The sequence below is a fragment of the Salmo trutta genome, chromosome 1 (genome assembly GCF_901001165.1).
Source record: "Salmo trutta chromosome 1, fSalTru1.1, whole genome shotgun sequence".
NCBI classification, from domain to species: Eukaryota; Metazoa; Chordata; class Actinopteri; order Salmoniformes; family Salmonidae; genus Salmo; species Salmo trutta.
The window spans coordinates 30,560,691-30,584,104 of NC_042957.1; the positions used below are offsets into that span (position 1 = coordinate 30,560,691).

At 43.1% G+C, this 23,414-nt stretch overlaps 1 protein-coding gene across 13 annotated transcripts in view; it reads right to left on the reverse strand.

Moving 5' to 3' along the window:
• Positions 1 to 23,414, reverse strand: part of lama2 (laminin, alpha 2) — a 136,529-nt gene that overhangs the window by 98,394 nt on the left and 14,721 nt on the right. For all 13 annotated transcript variants that reach the window (XM_029752788.1, XM_029752892.1, XM_029752861.1 and 10 more), the window contains exons 2-8: positions 13,046 to 13,216; positions 9,889 to 10,001; positions 3,163 to 3,405; positions 1,643 to 1,822; positions 1,006 to 1,095; positions 637 to 754; positions 143 to 321 (exon numbers count right to left, since the gene is read on the reverse strand). In XM_029752788.1, coding sequence (XP_029608648.1) covers positions 143 to 321; positions 637 to 754; positions 1,006 to 1,095; positions 1,643 to 1,822; positions 3,163 to 3,405; positions 9,889 to 10,001; positions 13,046 to 13,216 — 1,094 coding nt within the window. The remainder of the gene's footprint in view (positions 1 to 142; positions 322 to 636; positions 755 to 1,005; positions 1,096 to 1,642; positions 1,823 to 3,162; positions 3,406 to 9,888; positions 10,002 to 13,045; positions 13,217 to 23,414) is intronic.

The following is a 23,414-nucleotide window of genomic DNA, read 5'->3' on the forward strand; positions in this document are numbered from 1 at the left end:
GGGCCCAGAGAATTTCCTGCTCAGGCCAGGAAAAACTCATGGCCCTAGTCACGATACAAAGCTATAGACACGGAGTGAGATCGCTATCGATTATTCACTGCTTCCCTCCTAGTCAGCTGGACTATGCAGTACCAGTACATACCCCAGTGGCTCTGTAGTAGCTATCAGCACAGGTCTGGCAGTTGACTCCGGCTGTGTTCCTGGTGCACCCTACACACACCCCTCCCCCCACGTACTCCCCCTGGGAGTTCAGGCTCTGTTTGTTGCCTGCCACTGTCTGGTTGAAGTAACACTCCTCGGATTTCCCATGGCAGTTACACTCTGCAGACGGCGTCAAATAAAATCAAAGGAAAGTTCCAGTAAACAAATGGAATTATCACAGTACCTCAAGGGAAAAAAAAGAACTGTATGAAAACATTGTTTAGCGCTGTTTCCCAGGTGTCTCTCAAGTTGAGTTCCATAAGTTTTATGAAAAATTTTACAGACATTTTTTCCCATCGAGTTTGCATAACATCAGAATAAGATAGCAAGATAAAACCAAATCCCATAACATAGGATCATACTAAACAATTCAATATAAAATTGGCAGTCGTATGTGCTGTATGTAATACTGTGTTTATCACTGTGTGATCTTACTCTCACAGACGTGGCGAGTGAGGAATGTCCCAGCCATCCAGGGTTTCTGGTTGTATCCGGGGCAACAGCGGTCACAGCTCTCCCCACACGTGTTGTGTTCACACTCACAGCTGAATTTCTGACAGCGGATGAAATTACGCCACGTTACAGTGTCATCGTCACTGAAGGGACGACTCAGATCTTTTCACCCAAGAAACAACTGGAGCGCACTTCAAACGAGGGCCGCGGGTCAAAGAGTATCATGTTTCCCTTTTGGAGTTACAATCAAATGCGAAAATGAACTGTGCCCAGGGAGAGAAAATCTATCTCACTGTATCTCACAATGTAGAAAAGGGGCCATGGATGGAGACTGTAGGTTGATTGACATACCTTGGTCTGGTTGTTCAGAGGACAGGCTTTAGCATGGCCATAGCAGATACACATCCCTCCAACTGAGATGTCTTTGATAGAGTAGTAATACTGCGAAGAAAAACACATACGAGACAGTAACAAGTGGAGAGAAATGGAGAGGAACATTTCTACCATCAGACACTGGCTACTTCTACAAAAAATATATCACAGTTGAGTTTATTCAAAGACACTTATTTCTCAGAGAGTGAGAGCCAATTTCATCCACAATTTCGTCATTTAAGTCCCTTTTGTATGACTAAATTGAGCAGTATTTTATAAATGAAAAATTCCTCACTCAAAATAAACCCAGCAATCTGTCCGGTAATTATGCGTCACACAGAAGCTCACTGGGTGACTGATAGTGTGGGCCAAAGTCAACACATGATAAGGTGGATGTTGCTCAGAAAGGAACAGATTTCTTAATTATAGACATTTTTAATTAAGACCCATCTGTCTGGTGAACGCAATGTAATCAACGTGCCGCACGGCCATTTCACAGATTTTGATAGCCGTGGTGGGTAAAAAATGAATACGGTAGTGGCTCACGGATGGAATACATGAGGCTATATGAAGGCGATGGTAATGCGTAGTCCACAACATGTTGGGTCGTTCTTACCCGCCTGGTCACGATGGGGTCAACATCGCGGGGGTCGTTGAAGGCCAGGGTCATGAGGTCAGCGTTGAGGGTTCTGATTCGCTGGAACTGCAGGCGGATGTAGCGTGCGGAGGTGAAGTTCAGTAAAGTCGGGGAGGGGTCATCAGCGCTCGGCCTTCCATTGATCAGAGAGGTGTGGATCTATGCCCCGAATGCAAATTGAGACAAAGCACCGAATGGTACAGATTCTTAGTAATTGATTAATACATTCAAAAAGACCCCAGGTATGTTATAAAGGAAAAGGGAGATCTTTAATGACCCCTGATCAGTACTGTATTTAACAAAGACTCAATTCAATCTCTACACAGAAAATCCATTAAAAAACAGCACCATTACAACATTCAGAGCACACCACTGCTGAGGTAAGACGACAACACATTAACGGACCTGGTAAAAAAAATAATATGGTTGCAGCTGTGAAGGGTTAACCGTGTCTGCCTGCTAATTAAGGCGGTGTGGTTAGCTTGGCTGTTTTTGAAGAAGTCAGAGAGAGTGACATTTCAATATAAGATCGGCGATGTGTTGACACCGCCTACGACTCATTAGGATTTCGCTATGATCATGCTGTACGCTTCCTGTCACAACCTAAAAGGAGACGGCTGACAAGAGCTCCTAGGGGGGCCTGGGCGGGGGGCTCTGGGGGGTAGGAAGGAGGAGGGGGGAGGAGAAGGAGGGTGCTAGATAACTGAGTTATGTGGGTGATAATACAGTATAAACTGGCTCAACGGTGGTGCTGTGGACTGGACTGCTTCATTACCGTCAGTGAGAGCAGACTGCAATCGGCTCTCGCAATTAAAAGGAGTTGCTCCGATACACAACTGATCAAGGCAGCGTTGCTGTCCTTTGTGGAGTGTGTGTGGGTTGATTTCTGTGTGTGTGTGTATGTGTTTCTTCTTTGTGTGAAGTAGGCTTTCTTTATTCCAAATCCTCAATGAAAACAAATATGGAAAAATGCTGGATGTGGATGATGCAACAGAAAAGAGAGAGCATTTCTTGACTTCAACCAGCACACCATGAAATAAAATGTGCTATGTGCCTAGACTGTATGCCTAACTCGTAAACAAGATGTCCACTATTAGGGCAACTGCTCACCACAACTTTAATTAAGTCCATTTGATTGTGAGCAGCTGGTGAGTGATTTCAAAGCTGACTCATGTAATTGAACTAAAACACCAGGGCACTTAAATACTACTGTAGCTGGCAATCAAGTCAGCAGCAAATGGCTTCAATACATTGCCCATTAAAGCAAGTGAATGAAAGTGCTGGTGGTCTTATTTCATGTGGGCCATGGGTGAATCTAATATATTATAGTGAAATGGAATCCAAGTTTTTACGTTGTGCATTTTAATTGAAATTGGATTTCAGTTTGAAGTGTTCAACAAACAATCATATCTACTATAGAAACAAGTCCCTGTAGCTGCTACGCCACAGCCGACCCCTATGACCTTTCAGTGACCCTACTCGGACCCCTGACCCCTCACCTCTCCATTCTCCAGGGGTTGGATTTTGGAGTAGAAAGAGGTGCAGATGACCTCGTCGTCGCGTGTGTAGGATGGCGGTCCGGTGCGGGGAAGGATGTTGAAGCGAGTGAGGCACTCTGTGTCTGTGATGGCATAGTACTGCCAGGGGGTAAAGGTCACCCCATCCAGGGAACGCTCCAGCACCCAGTTACCTGGCCTGGGGGAGTTGGCAGCCTTCAGAATCATATAGGCTATCTGGAACACCTGGTAGGGCAGAAACAAGAGTGTTACAGCAGTATATTTCAGATATAACTCAGGAGCTTAGCTTACAATAATGAACTGAATCTTGACAGTCCTCCCTTTGTGTCTTGTGAAGTAATATAAGAAGTTTCATATTCAGGTTAAGAAAACACTTTCGATAGACACCGTGACACGTTCATAGACAAGGGTAAGTCAGATCGGTGAGGTTCGATAGGAAAACCGGAGACACTAAAATAATGAATCCTGTCAGCGAGCAGGGTCAAGATTGTGCCTCAGGTGTTTATCGTTATGAAATCTCCACTCGTGTACAAGATTCACTACAATATGGAGTCCCTTCTTTGAAGTTTCCAATGAAACAGCACATGTATTCCCATGCTTCAGTCTTTTCAGCTATTCAGCACTGAAGTACCTGAGGGCAGATCAGCTTTGGCTGTCTCTGTATGTAGCAGGACAGAGATAAAGTTACTATACCCTCTACAGTACTATACCCTCGAAGGCCACATTTGAATTTCATCAAGCAGTAAATGCAACACTTTGACAGCTCCTCAAGAAAGACAATGAGCACAGGGGCAAGGCAACATTCCACCTTGCTTGACAAAAAAAAAAAAACACAGCTATTTTGTCGCTGACTTCTTCAAGTTAATATGTCTCCCATCCTGGGAGAATGACTCGACATAAAAAATGACTCACAGTTTGCCTCTTTCATCTTCAGTAGATAACGGTGTAGCGTTTCAACGTTTACAATAGAGAGAACGCCACTCAACCCGGCATTCATCCATTTCACTGAAACCCAATAGGATTCTGCCCAGGTAGCAGGGGAAATCTCACAAAGCCTCTTTGTTTCCTTGATTCACATGAAGCAGGAAGACAGGAAGGCTGGTGGATGTTGTCCTCACACAGCATAAGGGGGATGTAGGGGGGATGTTTACCTATAATGTGATGATTAAAGTGTAGAGTGGAGTCTGGAGGGAAAGAGAAACGAGGCCTCTTCAGTGCTCGACATGTGTTTGCAGGGCAGAGCGTGACCTGGTAACCACGGTCACAAGTGTTGGAGGCGCGACCTGACCGTGTGGATTCCAGGCCAGGGACAGTTTAGAGCTAGAAGTCCAATGACATCTGTGGCAATAGTGTCAACGCCTGCTCTGCTGTGATCCTTTGCCACTACTGGCTAATCTCTAAGTTCTGGGTAATTTTAAACACGGATAAAAATCAGCAGATTTGGGATATATTTGTTTGTTTGCACATATTTCTTTGTGTTTGTTTTGATCAAAGTAAAGTCAGAAGAGATTTGCTGTTCCTAAAAATCTGCAGTCGCTATAAAAAATATGAATGTAGAGCACAAGTCGTACATGACAAGGTGAGAGCACTAGAGTGTATAGTAGTAAAGGAAAAGTTAAACTTGGAAAACAACAAAATAGAATGGCCAGGTCTTGGGTTCAGTGATAGATAACCTGTAAACATCAACCATTTAAATTGCTCTGCCGAATGAAAGCACAGAACTTAGATAACCTACCTACCTACGCTCAATCATCTATTTCCCACGTATCACAGGAAGTGATAAAGAATGTCCGTCAAACACTCTCTTTAATTACTTTGAAATAAGGCCTATGACTCCAGAGAATTCGATAGGCACTATCTATAGGTCCATTTTTATTTGAATCCACAACTACGTAGGCTAACTCTCTGAGCTCCAGCTATAGATAAAGCCAGGCCCCATCACTGTCATTCTCAACTGGAGGCTGAGGTGCCAGAGGTCTATGACGTGGGCTTGTTTTGTGTGCCCTTAAGTGTTGAGAATAATCCTTGCGGTATGTCGCTGACACCCGCTTCATATTATATTTCACACTAAGTCGAGCGCCACTCACTGACAAACACCTCCATGTCTATGAATAGCATACCAAGCTAAAGTATCTGTCATGTATGTCATTAATCATCAGCTGTCATATAGAATCTAATTCAAACAGGCTCAAATGTCCTGTATATGAACAACATGTTTTTTTCTCTGACTTAGACATGTAGCATGATCAAAGTAGTAAAGTCTATGTGGATGTCTCATTTCCCATAGTATTTGTGCTCCTGTTCAGATCCCCCTCTGTGTCTGTGCTAAAGTCTTGGGAGCATTGAACTAATAACTGATTGGACCACGTCAGTCAAACTGGGAAAGAATGATTTACAATTTTCGGTCTCATCAAAACGTGGCCAGGACACACACGCACGTGGACACGGACACAAACACACAAACACACAAACACACAAACACACACACACACACACACACACACACACACACACACACACACACACACACACACACACACACACACACACACACACACACACACACACACACACACACACACACACACACACACACACACACACACACACACACACACACACACACTGCCCCCTCCGGCAGGTAGCCTACCGGTTAGTGCGTTGGGCCAGTAACTGAAAGGTGGCTGGATTGAATCCCCGAGCTGACAAGGTAAAAATCTGTCGTTCTACCCTTGAGCAAGGCAGTTAACCCTCTGTTCCCCCGGGCGCCCGAAGACGTGGATGTCGATTAAGGCAGCCCCCCCCCCGCACCTCTCTGATACAGAGGGGTTGGGTTCAATGCGGAAGGCACATTTCACTTGAACACATTCAGTTGTACAACTGACTAGGTATCCCCCTTTCCCTTTCCCATCAGTGTCAGTCATTATTCCGATTTCCACTCCAGTAGGGGCTCCTGGATAACGATGGGGGAAAGTAGAGCGCTGATGTCACGGGCAATAACGATACGTTCACACACATCATCGACAGAGCCAACAGCACAGACTCATTTACCGCAGGAGATGACAGCAAGCACGGTGACTGGTCGCCAGGGAAATGCGCCTGAATGGAGCACAAATAGGATTCCATTTTAAAGGGCACTGATGGCGAGAACACTTTGCATACAGGGCCATTGGTAAAGCTAGCTCAACCATGAGGGAGGGAGTGACAGAACTGAATAGGTAATTGTTCCTTGCCACTGTGCTTCCAAGCTACTGCTTAGCACTTTGTGACAAATGTTGTTGTTAGAAAGACCATAAAGGCTAAATACAAATACTGTAATTTGTTGGGTGTTCACTGTCGGCGTCAGTATACATCAATTCAACTACTGATTAATTGTTCTTCATGGTGAAATAGCAATATTATAACCTTGGTGTATAACCCTCAATATGCCATTACATCTAATTAGTCGAACAGATGGTTTTGCTGAAAGAAAAAAAAAAAGAAGCAATTTCCAAGATGTGTTATCTCGGGAATTGTTTACTGTTCATGTTGTAAGAGAGAAATTAATATACCATTTTTACTTAAAACCAAACTCCCTAATCTGCCAAACAGTTTGAGCTGGGACAATGTGTATAGTTAAAGTAATTCCATCACCACAGTGACAGGCCGGATAGAGATGAGTGATGGGCCAGTTCCCATTAGCATGGAAAAAAATGGCTGCCTAGGCACTTCTCGGTGTCAGATTTCAATCGCTAATTAAACACAGGAAGGTATGATTTATGAACGCTTGATGACCTCAGTGAGACTCTGTCTGCATACTTACCACTCAAATACAGTATTTGGGTCACTTTCACATGTTTATTATGTACAGTACATTAAATAAACTAAATATAAGCTATACCTTTTTTCAGTTCCTATTACAAATTCAGTATTTGGTTTGATGCTTACAGTCTTAGAAAAAAAGGGTTCCTAAAGAGTTCTTTGGCTGTCCCCATAGGAGAACCATTTATAGTTCCAGTTAAAAACCTTTTGGTTCCAGGTAGAACCCTTGTGGGTTCCATTTAGAACCCTCTGTGGAAAGGGTTCTACATGTAACCCAAAAGGGTTCTACCTTAACCAAATAGGTTCTACCTGTAACCATAAAGGGGTCTTCAAAGGGTTCTCCTAGGGGGGCAGCCAAAGAACCCTTTTAGGTTCTAGATAGCACCTTTTTCCCCCTAAGAGTGTATTCCTGGTTGAATAACCAATGATGGGCTCACTGTACTGGAGCCAGCGAGGAGATCAAAAAAATATATATATTGATCCCCTTCATCCCTCTTGGATTTATTTTTATTCCAGTGTCCCAACTTTGTATCATTGTATATTTAATTCAGCAGTGTGAGTGACATGGTCAATTAATTCCGGATTGACCCTGCTCTGGTCTCCTGTGTAATGTGACAGGCTGATATTAATGAAGGAGATGTGCTTGCATCTCTATTTCCTTGAAGGGAGAGACCGACACAGACCGGGACCCTTCGCCTGGGTCTACAGAGATCCACCCTCTGAACCTAAGCATAATAACTCAGTCAGGGACAAACTCCCATGAATCACCAGCTGCGGAGGCTCTAGGAGCGGAGCCACGTCTTCACGCTCACCCTTGATCATATCCGAGGCCTTGGGAGGAAGCTGAGTTACTGTACCACCTACGAAACCAATCACAATCTAGCCTCAGGATCCCCTCTTCCCTGATTCCTCTCTCTCTTCCACCCTCACACCCTCACACACACACACGCACGCACACACGCACACACACACGCCGACCAGCTCTTGAACCCAGAACCCACAGAGACCCAGCACACTGCTGAACTTTATTAACGGCGAGTCTCCATTGGGTTGAATCATTTCCTGTTGTAGGCCAATAGTAGAGGAGTCATTACAGATGCTCTGATAGTCAGAGATGTCAGGTATACCATGCTGATACAGCACACGCTTGAAGGAGGAAATCAGCAGTCCAGACACCCTCTCAAACGGGCCAATTTAAATAGTGCTTTGTGGGCATAAATGCAACTACCTTCATGCTACGGTTCCTCTAGGGTTAATCTCAAATTGTTCTAAGGATGGCTGCACTCTTCTCACTGCAACGGAGATATTATATTGAACAAGTGAGCAAAGTGAAAAAAATATCAATTTTAGAAAGTAATAGCTATAGTGTCAGTGCCCAAGAAAAGATTTGTATGAAACTTTTTCTTTTTCAGAAATTGACAGAGGGAGCAAAACTGATGTTGGTGGGAAGCAGTAGTACAATTCATCTGGTGGGAAGCAGTAGCACAATTCATCTGGTGGGAAGCAGTAGAACAATTCCTCTGGTAGGATGCAGTAGTACAATTCATCTGGTGGGAAGCAGTAGCACAATTCATCTGGTGGGAAGCAGTAGCACAATTCCTCTGGTAGGATGCAGTAGCACAATTCATCTGGTGGGAAGCAGTAGTACAATTCCTTTGGTGGGAAGCAGTAGTACAATTCCTCTGGTAGGATGCAGTAGCACAATTCCTCTGGTAAGATGCATCAGTACAATTAATCTAGTGGGAAGCAGTAGTACAATTCCTCTGGTAGGATGCAGTAGTACAATTCATCTGGTAGGATGCAGTGGTACAATTCCTCTGGTAGGAAGCAGTAGTACAATTCCTCTAGTGGGAAGCAGTAGTACAATTCCTCTGGTAGGATGCAGTAGTACAATTCCTCTGGTGGGAAGCAGTAGCACAATTCCTCTGGTAGGATGCAGTAGTACAATATCTGGTGGGAAGCAGTAGCACAATTAGTCTGGTAAGATGCAGTAATACAATTCATCTGGTGGGAAGCAGTAGTACAATTCCTCTGATAGGATGCAGTAGCACAATCCCTCTGGTAAGATGCATTAGTACAATTCCTCTAGTGGGAAGCAGTAGCACAATTCCTCTGGTAGGATGCAGTAGTACAATTCATCTGGTAGGAAGCAGTAATACAATTCCTCTGGTGGGATGCAGTAGTACAATTCCTCTGGTAGGATGCAGTAGTACAATTCCTCTGGTAGGATGCAGTAGTACAATTCCTCTGGTAGGATGCAGTAGTACATTTCCTCTGGTAGGATGAAGTAGTACAATTCCTCTGGTAGGATGCAGTAGTACAATTATTCTGGTAGGATGCAGTAGTACAATTCCTCTGGTAGGATGCAGTAGTACATTTCCTCTGGTAGGATGAAGTAGTACAATTCCTCTGGTAGGATGCAGTAGTACATTTCCTCTGGTAGGATGCAGTAGTACAATTCCTCTCCTTTGAGAGATTGAAATCCATAACAGTATTTTCAGACAGTTCAAGCCAGGGGGTTTCACAGAGGTCAACTACAACCCTCTTCCAAGTCAGGCCACCTGTGCATCTCACATGACGAGTTACACATAATATCTCATAGCAAGTCTTCAGCCAGCATATTTACACACACTCTTTCCAAACCAGACTAAACAAACGTGTGAGAATGTGAAACCCCAGACAAGTGTCAAATCAGGCTGCCAAGTGCATTACACTGTTGACCGTGACTTGGCTGAGAGTGGCTTTACAGTTCCAATGGGGTTTGCAGTTAGCCTGGTCCCAGATCTGTTTGTGCTGTCTTGCCATCTCTTATGATTATTGTCATGCCAGGCAACAAACACAGGAGTTGGCTATACACCACAAACAGATCTGGGACCAGGCTAGTTTAGTATCACCCTCATCTCCTACCTGCTGTAAGTCCAGAGTGACTGTGACGTAATGGTAGTCCATGCCGTTCTTAATGCTGGGGCTCTGCCACCATCTGTTAGTTCCATCGATGGCATATTCAATCGGGTGGCGCTCTAGGAATAAAAATGAAATTAAACAAAGCATTATGCTTCAGGAGATAAGCAGTGTTTGAAGATAGGAGATATGAGTTGCATGTGACTGCTAGGATATCAGATGATTGAGCACTGTCAATCATAGGCTACTTATTTTCTGACATTTCCATGCTAGTTAGAAACCATGGCAACAGTAAGGAGCCTGCTAATGAATAAGCGTTGCTTATGGAGGCCCCCCACTGTCTCTGTGAACTACTCCCCACTCATTATCATGTACGGCCAGAAACAGCCTTTCAAAACCTCTTTATCTTTGCAAATGAAATGTTAAATGCTTTTAAATGCCACTTTATCGACCTCCAAAGAGTTGTCCTCTGTATAGTGTTTGAAGATCTCTCGACCAAGAAGAGTGATTTTCAAGAAACAGTAAAAACATTCAAATGTGGTGCTTAGAAAAGACTGGAACTGTACACATCTTAAGGTACTTTAAGATTTACTGCATCAGAAAATCAGTCTATTCGTTATGCATAATTTCCTAATCAGAAAAAGATAATTAAAGTTGCCCTCTTGATTAAGCAGTTTAATAGTTTTCCTACCATTTATGAGAGAAATAATTCATTTAAATCATTCCCAATTGGTTCACAATCAAGTTTCCCTTTCAAAAGAATTGTCTCTAATTAGAAGTTATGCTAACCACTGTCACCTTAATTCTTACATGTACGCGTTGAAGGGCATTACTATGACATTTCAGCAAAGATTAGGAGCCACACAATGGTTTGGTTTCAATGGGAATTAAAGAACAAGTCAAGTGATTCATTGGCTGCTGTACAGGCTAGTGGCAGAAATGGCAAGACATTTGTAACAGTCATTACCAGAAGACTTGCAACAGGTGAAAGCACAGACGTTATTATAAGGCTTGTGAATCTCCTTCTAAAATGTGTATATTCTTGCATGGCTACTTGCTCACCAGGCACACAGCTGTAAGATGTGGATGGGTAAAAGATGGACTCAAACATTGTCTCTCTCTCTTGGTAAAACAAAGAAACTAATGGCATACTAATATGGTGGGAATGTACAGTATTTCATATCATGAGTGCCCACCATGACAGGCTAAATGTGAATGAACAAAAAAGATTGTTCTAGTCAGACCTGAAATTACCAGAAAAATGAAAGACTCATTATTGAACGATGAGACAAGATAAACGATGACGACCATTTCTTCTTCTCTTTATCTTCAAGACAGGAAGTCCTCTTCACCGGTAATTGTCCGCTAAAAGCATTTACAGTACCCTCCCGCTTTGATTCAAATTACTGGGAGTGAATAGTAATGACCTCTCTGAGAGACTTGTCTAATTACTGAACAAGGTCGGCCTGTGTTTGTCTGTCTGGCTTTCAGGCCGATCAGTCTCTCTGATATCTGTGCTGCCTGCTCCCTGGACTCTAACATATGCTGCTCAGTTGGTACATGGAGCTCTGGGATGCGCCCCAAATGGCACCTTATTTCCTACATAGTGCATTAGCTATGGGCCCTTTAAGGCTGTGTCAGGATTACACTCAGTGGCCAGTTCATCTAGTACTGGGTCGGCCCCCCCTTTGCCTCCAGAACATCAAGAATTCTTTGGGGCATAGAAACGTTGCTCAATTGGTATCAAGGGACCTAACGTGTGCCAGGAAAACATTCCCCACACCATTACACCACTGCCACCAGCCTGTACCGTTGACACCAGGCAGGATGGGACCATGGACTCATGTTGCTAATGCCAAATCCTGAATCTGCCATCAGCATGACACAACAAGAACCGGGATTCGTCTAACCAGGCAATGTTTTTCCACTCCTCAGTTGTCCAGTGTTGGTGATCGTGTGTCCACTGTTGCCGCTTCTTCTTGTTTTTAGCTGATAGGAGTGGAATCCAGTGTGGTCGACTGCTGCAATAGCCCATCAGTGACAAGGACCGACGAGTTGTGGTTCCGAGATGCCGTTCTGCACACCATTGTTGTGCTGCGCCTGCAATTTGTGGCCCGCCTGTTCGCTTGCATGATTCTTGCCATTCTCCTTTGACCTCTCATCAACAAGCTGTTTTCGCCCACAGAACTGCCGTTGACTGGATGTTTTTTGTTTGTCACACCATTCTCTGTAAACCCTAGACACTGTCGTGCGTGTTAAGCCCAGGAGGCCGTCTGTTTCTGAGATACTAGAACCGGTGCGCCTGGCACCGACGGTCATACCACGCTCAAAGTCGCTTAGGTCACCCGTTTTGCCCATTCTAACGTTCAATTGAAGAGTAACTGAATGCCTCGATGCCTGTCTGCCTGCTTTATATAGCAAGCCATGGTTACATGACTCACTGTCTGTAGGAATACAAAACAATTGTGAACGGGGTGATGTACCTAATAAACTGAGTGTATATTTAAGCAATAAGGCCCAAGGGGGTGTGGTATATGGACAATATACCACGGCTAAGGACTGTTCTTATGTACGACGCAATGCGGAGTGCCTGAATACAGCCCTTAGCCTTGGTATGTTTGTCATACTTTCATCCAATCAGCATCCAGGGCTCAAACCACCCCGTTTATAGTTTAATGTATCTTGGCACAATTTACACCCACACCAGTTTGTCTTAGGTGAATCTCTCAGTCAGATAGGCTGTGAGTTTTAATTACCAGCAAAAGTGCCTGTCAGAAGATGAAGCATGGCTCCTCTCTGTGTACACACAGCACATTGTTGTGATTAACACAGGAAGATGTGTCCTCTGTTAGATAGTGAGATATGCTCACAAACGCAGGCTGTTTACAGACCCACAAGTCAGAGCTCTTCAAAAGTCCCTCCTCAGCAATCTCAGGCCATGTATATTTCATAGGCTGAACCCATTGATTTTGGAATGGATAAATGATGAGGAGCAGTGATGCACTTTGGTGAGAGAAATGTGCAGATGGTTTCTCTAAATCCTTGCTGAATGTGGTATACGGTACTCCACACACCTAGTCCTACAGTGTGAATCATGCTGATACAATACAAAGTAGAGGTGTACTGTAATATGCAGTAGGTACGGTATAATACTGATATTTACCAAATTGCCTCTCGCTGTTGTTGTTACAGATACGGCACTGGGTGTTCCTGACTTGCTGTCCGGGGACGTGCTCCACCAGTTTGCAGTACATCTCTGGTCCTGTCTCTCCACAGGTAGCGTTAGTGCTGATATCTGCCATAGAGGCCAGGTTCAGCACCGCTGGGAACAGACCTGAGGGAAGAGGATTGGGAAACATAAGGTACTTAATACTATACACTAAACATACTGTATATCTAGCTGATATATAAACAATACAAGGTTGTCTGACCAATTCTATAACATTTTTGTAACTTCCTTCACTGCCGTTGCTGTACTACGAGTGGAGTCCTATGGTGAATAGGCCCCAGAGAAAGAGAGGGTTGCGTCCCAGGCCGGTGTGACAGGTCTGACTCAGAGTTCACAGAGAGGAGAGTGAGACTCAGCAGGTATGAGATTATAGAGTAGAGCCACGGTCCATCAGGTTTATACCCACAGCCTCCCCTAGCTCACGGTCCTGTAGAGCAGGGAGGGACAGCATCCTTCATACATACAGAACTGTTGATTTCAAGCAATGGCAGAAATATGACCCCAATGGTACAGATCTGGCAATGGTAGGAATAGCTGAGACGTCACTTCACAATCAGGGCTGGTGTTTGATCTCTCTCTGCCCCCCCATCAGAAAACAGACATAAACAGACAACAGTTTCTGGTTTCAAATGAAATACTCTACAGAGCTGTTGGTTCAGAAGAGCTTCAATGGGAACGTAAATAACAACTGTCCATGGGGGATCAGATAAAAAGGAGCTGTATGTGTTCTTAGTTCTGAGAGAGAGAGAGAGAGAGAGGGAGGGAGGGGATCTCATCACGTGCTGAGCCCATGTCGCCCCCTTGTTCTGTTATGGCTCTGTATGGGAAGGAAACACTGACTGAGTGTATCAAAGACTGGGCCCATTGCTCTGAAATGGCTCCCAGCTGTTCCTCCAGATGTCCAGGCCAAATGAACTGTGAAGAACATCTGAAAACTGCAGAAAATTAAGTTTTACGGATGCCTATGAGGAACTCTGTAGCGCGATAGCACTGACATTCACCAGCTGATGAAGGTCTAAGAACACTGGCCTAACTGTTAAAAGTGAAATGATCAGGTAGCATGGTAGCGTACAACCTCTAAAATACACCGTGTCCTACGCTCTGGAACTTGAAGCACTACTTGACGGACGTCCGAATCTTTATACCACCTATAGGTGTTTTCCACTCACTCACCCAGCCACTAACACAGGCTGATTAATAAAACAGTGTCTAGCTCCATTTGCAGCATAACATTTAACACAGCAGGGACTTTTCGCTGGTAATTAGAGCGGAGCGGTTGCCTGAAAGCATAGGAGTGAATATCAGTAAAGAAGCAAGGCATTTGACTAGGTTTGAAGAGACATGAAATCACTGTATCATGAGGCTGATACTTACAAAGGAACCTTAGAAGATACAATAGAGCTCTGAACGAGGAAGGTTAATACAGAAAGACCCCACTACATTCTATTAGAGGTTTTCTCAAAGGACAGCAATTTCTCTTCGCTTGTACCGAGGTCAAGATTTCAAATTCTCATCAGAGGCACAGAGGGAGGAATAGTCACGGAATAAGAAAGGACTATCATCAGCTATTATCATACTTTACATTATTACTGTATAATCTAAATGTCAATGGTTATGGCTAAGTACCTTATACTGGTACTAAATTACACTGGCCTTTTAACTGACACAAGGTGTATTTGAGGCATTGATGTTCACATACAGACAGTTGTGTCCCACATACTGTTGCTCTATTGATTTCCAACAGTGAGAAGCCAAACAGGCTACAGTATTTCAAATAGTAGCAGGTCCCCTAGCAGCTACTGCTATGCTGCTAGGGGACCTGCTACTGCTATTATACATTAGTATTTTATTGAATAAGGAGAGGGTGGGTTTCTGATCGGGGGCCTGTGTTTGATATATGAAGTATGGATGACAAGGCTGGGCTCAGTCTATCTCGCCGTGCTCTCTCCAGCCTCCGATCAATACAACTGTGGATGCCGCTCCCATTCATATCATGCTTCTGCTGATTCGTCATTCAAGTTGATAAAACAAATTATTGTTTCATGCTGACTCTCCCGCTAGAGTTGTCTGCCAGATTCTTAGAAAGAGATGGATCTTTCTCGCCTATCAGCTAACAGTTTTCCAAGTGTGGTTCTTTTCCCTTCATTCAAAATGAATGCCTGGCCTACAAAGTCTGACCGACTCAATGTCAGGAAAAATAAGGCATGCAGTACTGTAGATCTACTTGAAAGATTTCTAGTTTGTGATGAAACATCTGCTTCACATTTAGAATACTCAGTTGATATGCAACGTTACTTGCTTGTTGCATAATGCATTGTAAAGCTTCATTTCATCCAATACACAATAAACATATACAGTATTACTGTAAAAAGAAAAGCAACCAAAAACGTAGTTGTTTCAACAGATTATTATTAAGTAACTGGTGCCACAGCATTTTATTTTGTTTACTCAACGTTTTGGTCCAAGAGTTACCTGAATAACAACAACAAAAATAATTGGCCCAAACAGGTCCGACTTGAGAAAACAGTGAATTTAAAACGATGTGTTTGCTCAATTTGTCTCATTTGTTCTTTTAACTAAACGTAACAAAAATATAAAAGCAAAATACAACAATTTCAATGATGTTACTGAGTTGCAGTTCGTATAAGGAAATCAGTCAATTGAAATAAATAAATTAGGCCCTAATCTTTGGATTTCACTTGACTGAGCAGGGGCGCAGGCATGGGTGGACCTGGAAGGGCATCGGCCCACCCACTGGGAAGCCAGGACCTGCCAATCAAAATGAGTTATTCCAAACACGAGGGCTTTATTACAGGCATAAATACTTCTCAGTATCATCAGGTGTCTGGATGGCTGCTCTCAGACGATCCCGCAGGTGAAGAAGTTAGATGTGGAGGTCCTGAGCTGGCATGGTTACACGTGGTCTGCAGTTGTGAGACTGGTTGGACATACTGCCAAATTCTTTAAAATGACATTGGAGGCGGCTTATGGTAGAGAAATGAACATTCAATTATCTGGCAACAGCTCTGGTGGACATTCCTGCAGTCAGCATGCCAATTGCACGCTCCCTCAAAACTTGAGAGGCATTGTGTTGTGTGTCAAAACTGCACATTTTAGAGTGGCCTTTTATTGTCCCCAGCACAAGGTGCACCTGTGTAATGATCATGCTGTTTAATCAGATTCTTGATTTGACACACCTTTCAGGTGGGTGGATTATCTTGACAAAGTACAAATGCTCAATAACAGGGATGTAAACAAATTTGTGCCCCAAAAATCTGGGAATAAGCTTTTTGTGCGTATGGAACATTTCTGGGATCTTTTATCTCAGCTCATAAAACATGGGACCAACACTTTACATGTTGGGTTTATATTTTTGTTCAACTGGTTACACACACAGATTGCTTTTAACCTCTAATGTTTACAACTTACATATTTGACATACATGATTACATTGTGCATGTTCATTTATACAGCAATTATTATTCAATCATGTCCTCACCAGGGATTTGAACTCACAACCTCTTGGTTCATGGCATTCGAGCTTCCTGCTACACTACCATGTCTGTGTCAATTATCAGTTAATCAGACTATTCTCTCATCATTGGTTTGATTTAGTTATTTAAGCAATTCTATGTTTTTCTGTATAGTTGTCTGTATGTTGGTGGGGCATATTACTTTTAATGTTACTCCTTAATCACTATGATCAATAAAATATTTTTCTTGAGTATACCTTTAACAGAGCTGAGATTTACTTTGAAGTGCAAAGTGCAGCAATACAGGTGAAATCAGTTATTGACACAGACGTTGGGGTGTAGCAGGAAGATTGGAATGCTGTGAACCAAGAGGTCGTGAGTACAGATGAGAGGTTGAATAATTTTTACTCTATAAATTAAGATGCACAATGTAATCGTATGTCAAATATGTAAGTTGAAAACATTGTATGTTAAAAGCACTGTGTGTAACTAGCTCCACAGCCTTTTTTTAAGGTAAGATGCCTAAATAATAATTTCTAGTTAAATGAACATATGAGACAATTTGAGCAAACACATAATTTTAAGTTGACTGAATTCTTGCCTACGTTTTCTCATGTTGGAGCTAAGTTTGGGCTAACTAAAAATGCTACGTTCAGCTAACACTTTGACTGAAAAGTTGAGTAAATTAAAAAAAGACTGTTGAACCAGTTACTTAATAATATTTAGTTGAAACAAGTAGCTATTTTTACAGTATACAACAACATATAGGCTCAGGACAATAGGCTACTTCCGGACTCCCTGCTCTCCCAGTTTTCACACCCTGATTGGTTGCACCTGTCCTTGTGATTGTCTCCACCCCACTCCAGGTGTCACCCATCTTCCATATCATCCCCTGTGTATTTATACCTGTGTTCTCTGTTGCCAATTCGTTTTGTTTGTCAGGTCAACCAGTGTTTTTGTTCTTAGCTCCTGCTTTTCCCAGTCTCTGTTTTTCTAGCACTCCTGGTTTTGACCCTTGCCTGTCCATTCTCTGAACTCGCCTGCCTGACCACTCTGCCTGCCCCTGAGCCTGCCTGCTGACCTCTACCTTTGCCCCTCCTCTGGATTGTTAACCTCTGCCTACCCTGACCCTGAGCCTGCCTGCCGTCCGGTACTGTTGCCCCACCTCTGGTTTACTCACCCCTGCCTACACTGACCTGTCTATTGATTGCCCCTGTTGGAATATTAAACCATTGTCAATTTGACGTGTCTGCATCTGGGTCTTACCTTAATTCCTGATAGTAGTTGAAACTTATTGAACAGTGATGAAGGCCCTGCTCTGACATATGCCAGCAGACTGTTTGGTTGTCCTAGAGATCCGTGTCCACGTTAGACAGTTTAATCCTGATGCTTAATGTGTCTGGTAAAAAATGAGTACATCTTAAAGGGGTCACGCAGACGCCCATTGATTGATACGGCAATATTTAATTTTCAACTTGCCTGTATTCATCATCATGGCAGGGTGCACCTTTAAACGCTACATTATATCTGCTCAATGCCAAAGTCCAGTGGTGTAGCACTCAATCACTCCTCTAGATGGGTCACCTGTCCAGCCAAGTCATCAGCCTTAGTCTCAGACGTGTGTTTGTGCGCTTGTGTATTTGTGTGCACTCTCCAACACACATCAGTCTCACACTGCACACGTATTGCAGGGGATCGATACAGGCCTGACACAAGGACAGCATCACCACGACAGCCCCAAAGATGGATACATATTCTCAAATAGAAATCCAACTAAAAAAGACATCCATAAGGTGAAATACAAATTTGGGCATAAATGGTGATGGCTAGCAAAGCTCACTAATACATATGGATTAATGCAATGCAAAGTGCGCGCTGCTTTTCTTGCTGATAGCAACTTTCCATTGCAAAAAAAAAATAAAACCCATTAGCTATTGTTTATACCCTTTCTTCTTTCTCAAGGGCTGTTAGTGTGGTCACATCCCACACTGGGTGATGAGGGATTGAGAGTCCCACTAGACAATTATGGAACAGTTAAGACCTCTGTAATGCAATCTTGAGAGGGGGTTAGAGCCCCCACCACTGACTAGCAGGCTTTGATGAAACAACATGCCGTTTCCCTAGTAACTACATCTGTGGACATCCGCTAAGAAATGAATGACTTCCTTAATAGAGGATAATGACACTTGTAATTTGCAATTGGACAAGATATTTTTTTTTCTTCAGCAATCAGTCATTCATTAGCATGTTAAAAGGCAGGATGAATGTTCTTTGGTTTCTTTTCTTTGGACCTGGATTCAGACAGAGACGTCCAGGGAGGGAAAGAAAATATGAGGCAGACAGACAGACAGACAGGAAGCAGGATGTTATACTGTAAAGGCCACATCCATGTCCTGAAGTGCTCTAGGATTACACTGAAAACACAGATCCTGACTTCCTGGACTATCAACGAGTGAAAAACAGAAATGAAAACATGCATGGATATGTAGCATGGATGGGATCAAGGCCCGAATAAAGACCAGTCTGATGTCTTTGAGCAGCAGGCAAATATTCTGCAAGCTACAAAAACAGAACTTATACAGCTATCTCACTCCTTCGACAAATTGCCAGTAAAAATATCCCAACGGATGAATCAATAAGAAACTGACCTTTCGCATCAAGTTGGAATACATCCACATCATTGATGTAGATTTTCTCTGTAGTAGTAGTCCTATACGTCATTGTCATTGCATTCTTCATCATAATCAACATGATCATCCCAATTAGGCCCTATTTCAATTATCGTCATTTCAGCATAGAGCAGCTGTAAACGCGGGCATTTTTTTCAGTTCACGAGACATTATATTATCTGAATTCCCTATTTGATTCTAAAAATAAATAAAAGCAATTATTATTATTTTATTTTTTTAAAGACAACATGAATCCAACATGGGATCAATGAAGGTGAGATGCCTGAACTGTGAGCAGCATCTGAGAGCCTTTCAAATGCCTGCTGCACTTCAAGAAGAAATCCACTCATGGTGCCTTCAATCAATGTTTGATTTACTGCCTTGAACAATACACTGTCACTAGATGTAAGATTCATCATATTCAAGGTTGCACCATAACAGAAACGAACCATAACTAAACCCAGTCTTCTTCCTAGAACACAAATACAAAAGGATAGAGCTCTAAGAGCTCACAATCTCCGGTTACTACAGAACGGTCAAGAAATTAAGTGTCTTTGTTGAACAGTTATTTGACTGTTTCAGATTCATTTTTCTCTCTCTAAATGGAGTCATTGTAATCATGAGCATAGCAGAATGTTGTTGTGTGTGAGTTTAACCTAAGCTACATTCCTTTACAGGTGTTGTGTCATTTTTTCTCTCACAAAGTCCTCCTATAGTTATAACTAACTATTGTATAAAACGTTACATTTCCCTGTCCTTATTCAGGCTACTATTCTTCAGTCTAGAAACATTTACAAGTTCACGTAAGACCATCAATTGATCATTAGAACCTATTTCAAATATAACAAATGTTGATTGGAAGTTTGTGAGTGTTTATGTTCATGATAAATACAGACCCAGACCAAATGTTTTCCTGAAAGTGTTCACAAGCTAACCTCAGACTTGTAAACAGGAAAGCACCCGGTTTAGACCTTAATCTTGGAAGCAATACAAGCTGTCTAGACATGGCGAGGTTCACTGGCTGGGTTCCTCATGCAGGTCAAGACTATTCATGAGACCGCAAAAGACCCTGATGGCAGACAAATGGACAGCACACACACACACACCCATAGCACTTGTACATCATCAGCGATCACTCAGGTCGAGTTTGATTGAATGTGAACACACATACACACCACAGGAGGCTGGTGAGAGGTGGACAGCTCATAATAATGGCTGATATCATTAAAATGACCCCAGTCCTTCCCGTATAAGGTACCACCAGCCGCCTATGATACACACACATAAACGCACAGTGCATGCAACAAACATCTCCGTTTAGTAGGATTCCAATGTACAGTATTGGAGAGGGAATAATTGGGAAGCTCCACTTGGGTTGTTTAATCAGCTCTTTCACTATCTCAAACACAATTCTCTTAAATTACATACCGCCAAAATGAGGTTGCATTCTATTTCATTTGGTGTCAAATAAAGAGGTGCAGTCAATCTGAAAAGTCATTTCACTTGACATTGACAGAAGCACAGAGTAATTTCAGTTAAATTGGCACTGCTTTAGCTGCCATTACTAAAATAATTGTTCAGTCAGAGAAACCTAGGGTGTGTTCAGGGCTAAAAATGGAAGAATTTCATTTGATCAAACCATATCAAAAATTATAGTAAAAAGGATGTGTCAGACCCAATCGCATACCACACTGCTAAATATATAGATTTGGAATTCATGCCATTTCAAAGATCTTAAAGGGATACTTCTGGATTTTGGCAATGAACTTCCCCAGAGTCAGATAAACTTGTGGATACCATTTTGTGTCTCTGCGTGCAGTTTGAAGGAAGTTGCTAACCAGCATTAGCACAAGTTCTAACTAGCATGCTAGTAGATACCCATAGACTTCCAGTCATTGCGGTAACGCTAGTAAGCCTTGGCTCACGAAACTACCTCTAACTTCCTTCATACTGGACACAGAGACATAAAAATGGTATCCACAAGTTCATCTGACACTGGGGAAGTAGTATCCCTTAAAGTATCCCTTTAATAGGAATCTTAAGAAAGCGCTAGATCATACGCTCAGCCCTCAAATGTTCTCTCCCTCCTATGGTTCTAAAACAAAACATCTTAGCCAAGCTCCTGAGGAAAGTTTACAAGACTATAGTCCCTCTACTATAGTCTTATTCTATACCTAGTGACAGGCATTTCCACAAATTAAATCCTCTTGAACTGGATAGAAACAGATTTAAAGATTTAAAAATCAGTGCAACAAAATGATTTGATATGAGCTTGTAATGGTGCCGATGTGACGTTCCACCAACTGTGATTCTATTGCAACTGCCATCAGGAGCTACGTCTCTGACTGAGAGAGAGAACTCTCTTGAGACTTCGTTACTACATCAAATTCACACGTACACTTTTCTATGACAATAGATCTTCTCTCAGACATCATGTCTGAAAGTGATTTTCCCTACTCCCCACCGCCCCTCAAGACTGGGGCCCACTGGAATATCCTATGACAACAAGTGTGTCTTTCCCAACAGCTCTGAGACAACACTACCCACAGTCCTCGTCCGTCAGTAACACCACAATCGTAAAATCATCTGAATGCCTTCTCTTCTTCTATTAATGGACGAAATTAACCAGGCAGGTCACCCTCCTCCCTCCCTCACCTTACCCTAGCTGCTCCTCCTCTCCTCTCCCATCCCCTCCACTGTAAGTGGTCACTGTGATTTAACGCGGTGCGGCCCAGTCATCAGTAAATCTCCCGTGAAGCAGCCTGTGTCCGGCAGTAGGATCCCCAGGGTGATTTAACATGGTAACCATCCCAGTTTCATTAGGACTTGACCTCTTACAGGGCTGAAGCACTTCCTCATGACCAGCCCAGCCAAGGCCAAAGCAAACAAGCCAATGCTCCTTACATGTTTATAAAAGGAAGTAGTGGATATCTCTCCCTCTGCTGATTTACAATGTTACGAGCATATACAGTGAGGGAAAAAAGAATTTGATCCCCAGCTGATTTTGTACGTTTGCCCACGGACAAAGAAATGATCAGTCTATAATTTTAATGGTAGGTTTATTTGAACAGTGAGAGACAGAATAACAAACAAAAAAATCCAGAAAAACGCATGTCAAAAATGTTATAAATTGATTTGCATTTTAATGAGGGAAATAAGTATTTGACTCCCTCTCAATCAGAAAGATTTCTGGCTCCCAGGTGTCTTTTATACAGGTAATGAGCTGAGATTAGGAGCACACTCTTAAAGGGAGTGCTCCTAATCTCAGCTTGTTATCTGTATAAAAGACACCTGTCCACAGAAGCAATCAATCAATCAGATTCCAAACTCTCCCCCATGGCCAAGACCAAAGAGCTCTCCAAGGATGTCAGGGACAAGATTGTAGACCTACACAAGGCTGGAATGGGTTACAAGACCATCGCCAAGCAGCTTGGTGAGAAGGTGACAACAGTTGGTGCGATTATTCGCAAATGGAAGAAACACAAAAGAACTGTCAATCTCCCTCGGCCTGGGGCTCCATGCAAGATCTCACCTCGTGGAGTTGCAATGATCATGAGAACGGTGAGGAATCAGCCCAGAACTACACGGGAGGATCTTGTCAATGATCTCAAGGCAGCTGGGACCATAGTCACCAAGAAAACAATTGGTAACACATTACACCGTGAAGGACTGAAATCCTGCAGCGCCCGCAAGGTCTCCCTGCTCAAGAAAGCACATGCCCGTCTGAAGTTTGCCAATGAACATCTGAATGATTCAGAGGACAACTGGGTGAAAGTGTTGTGGTCAGATGAGACCAAAATGGAGCTCTTTGGCATCAACTCAACTCGCCGTTTTTGGAGGAGGAGGAATGCTGCCTATGCCCCCAGGACACCATCCCCACCGTCAAACATGGAGGTGGAAACATTATGCTTTGGGGGTGTTTTTCTGCTAAGGGGACAGGACAACTTCACCGCATCAAAGGGATGATGGACGTGGCCATGTACCATCAAATCTTGGGTGAGAACCTCCTTCCCTCAGTCAGGGCATTGAAAGTGGGTCGTGGATGGGTATTCCAGCATGACAATGACCCAAAACACACGGCCAAGGCAACAAAGGAGTGGCTCAAGAAGAAGCACATTAAGGTCCTGGAGTGGCCTAGCCAGTCTCCAGACCTTAACCTGT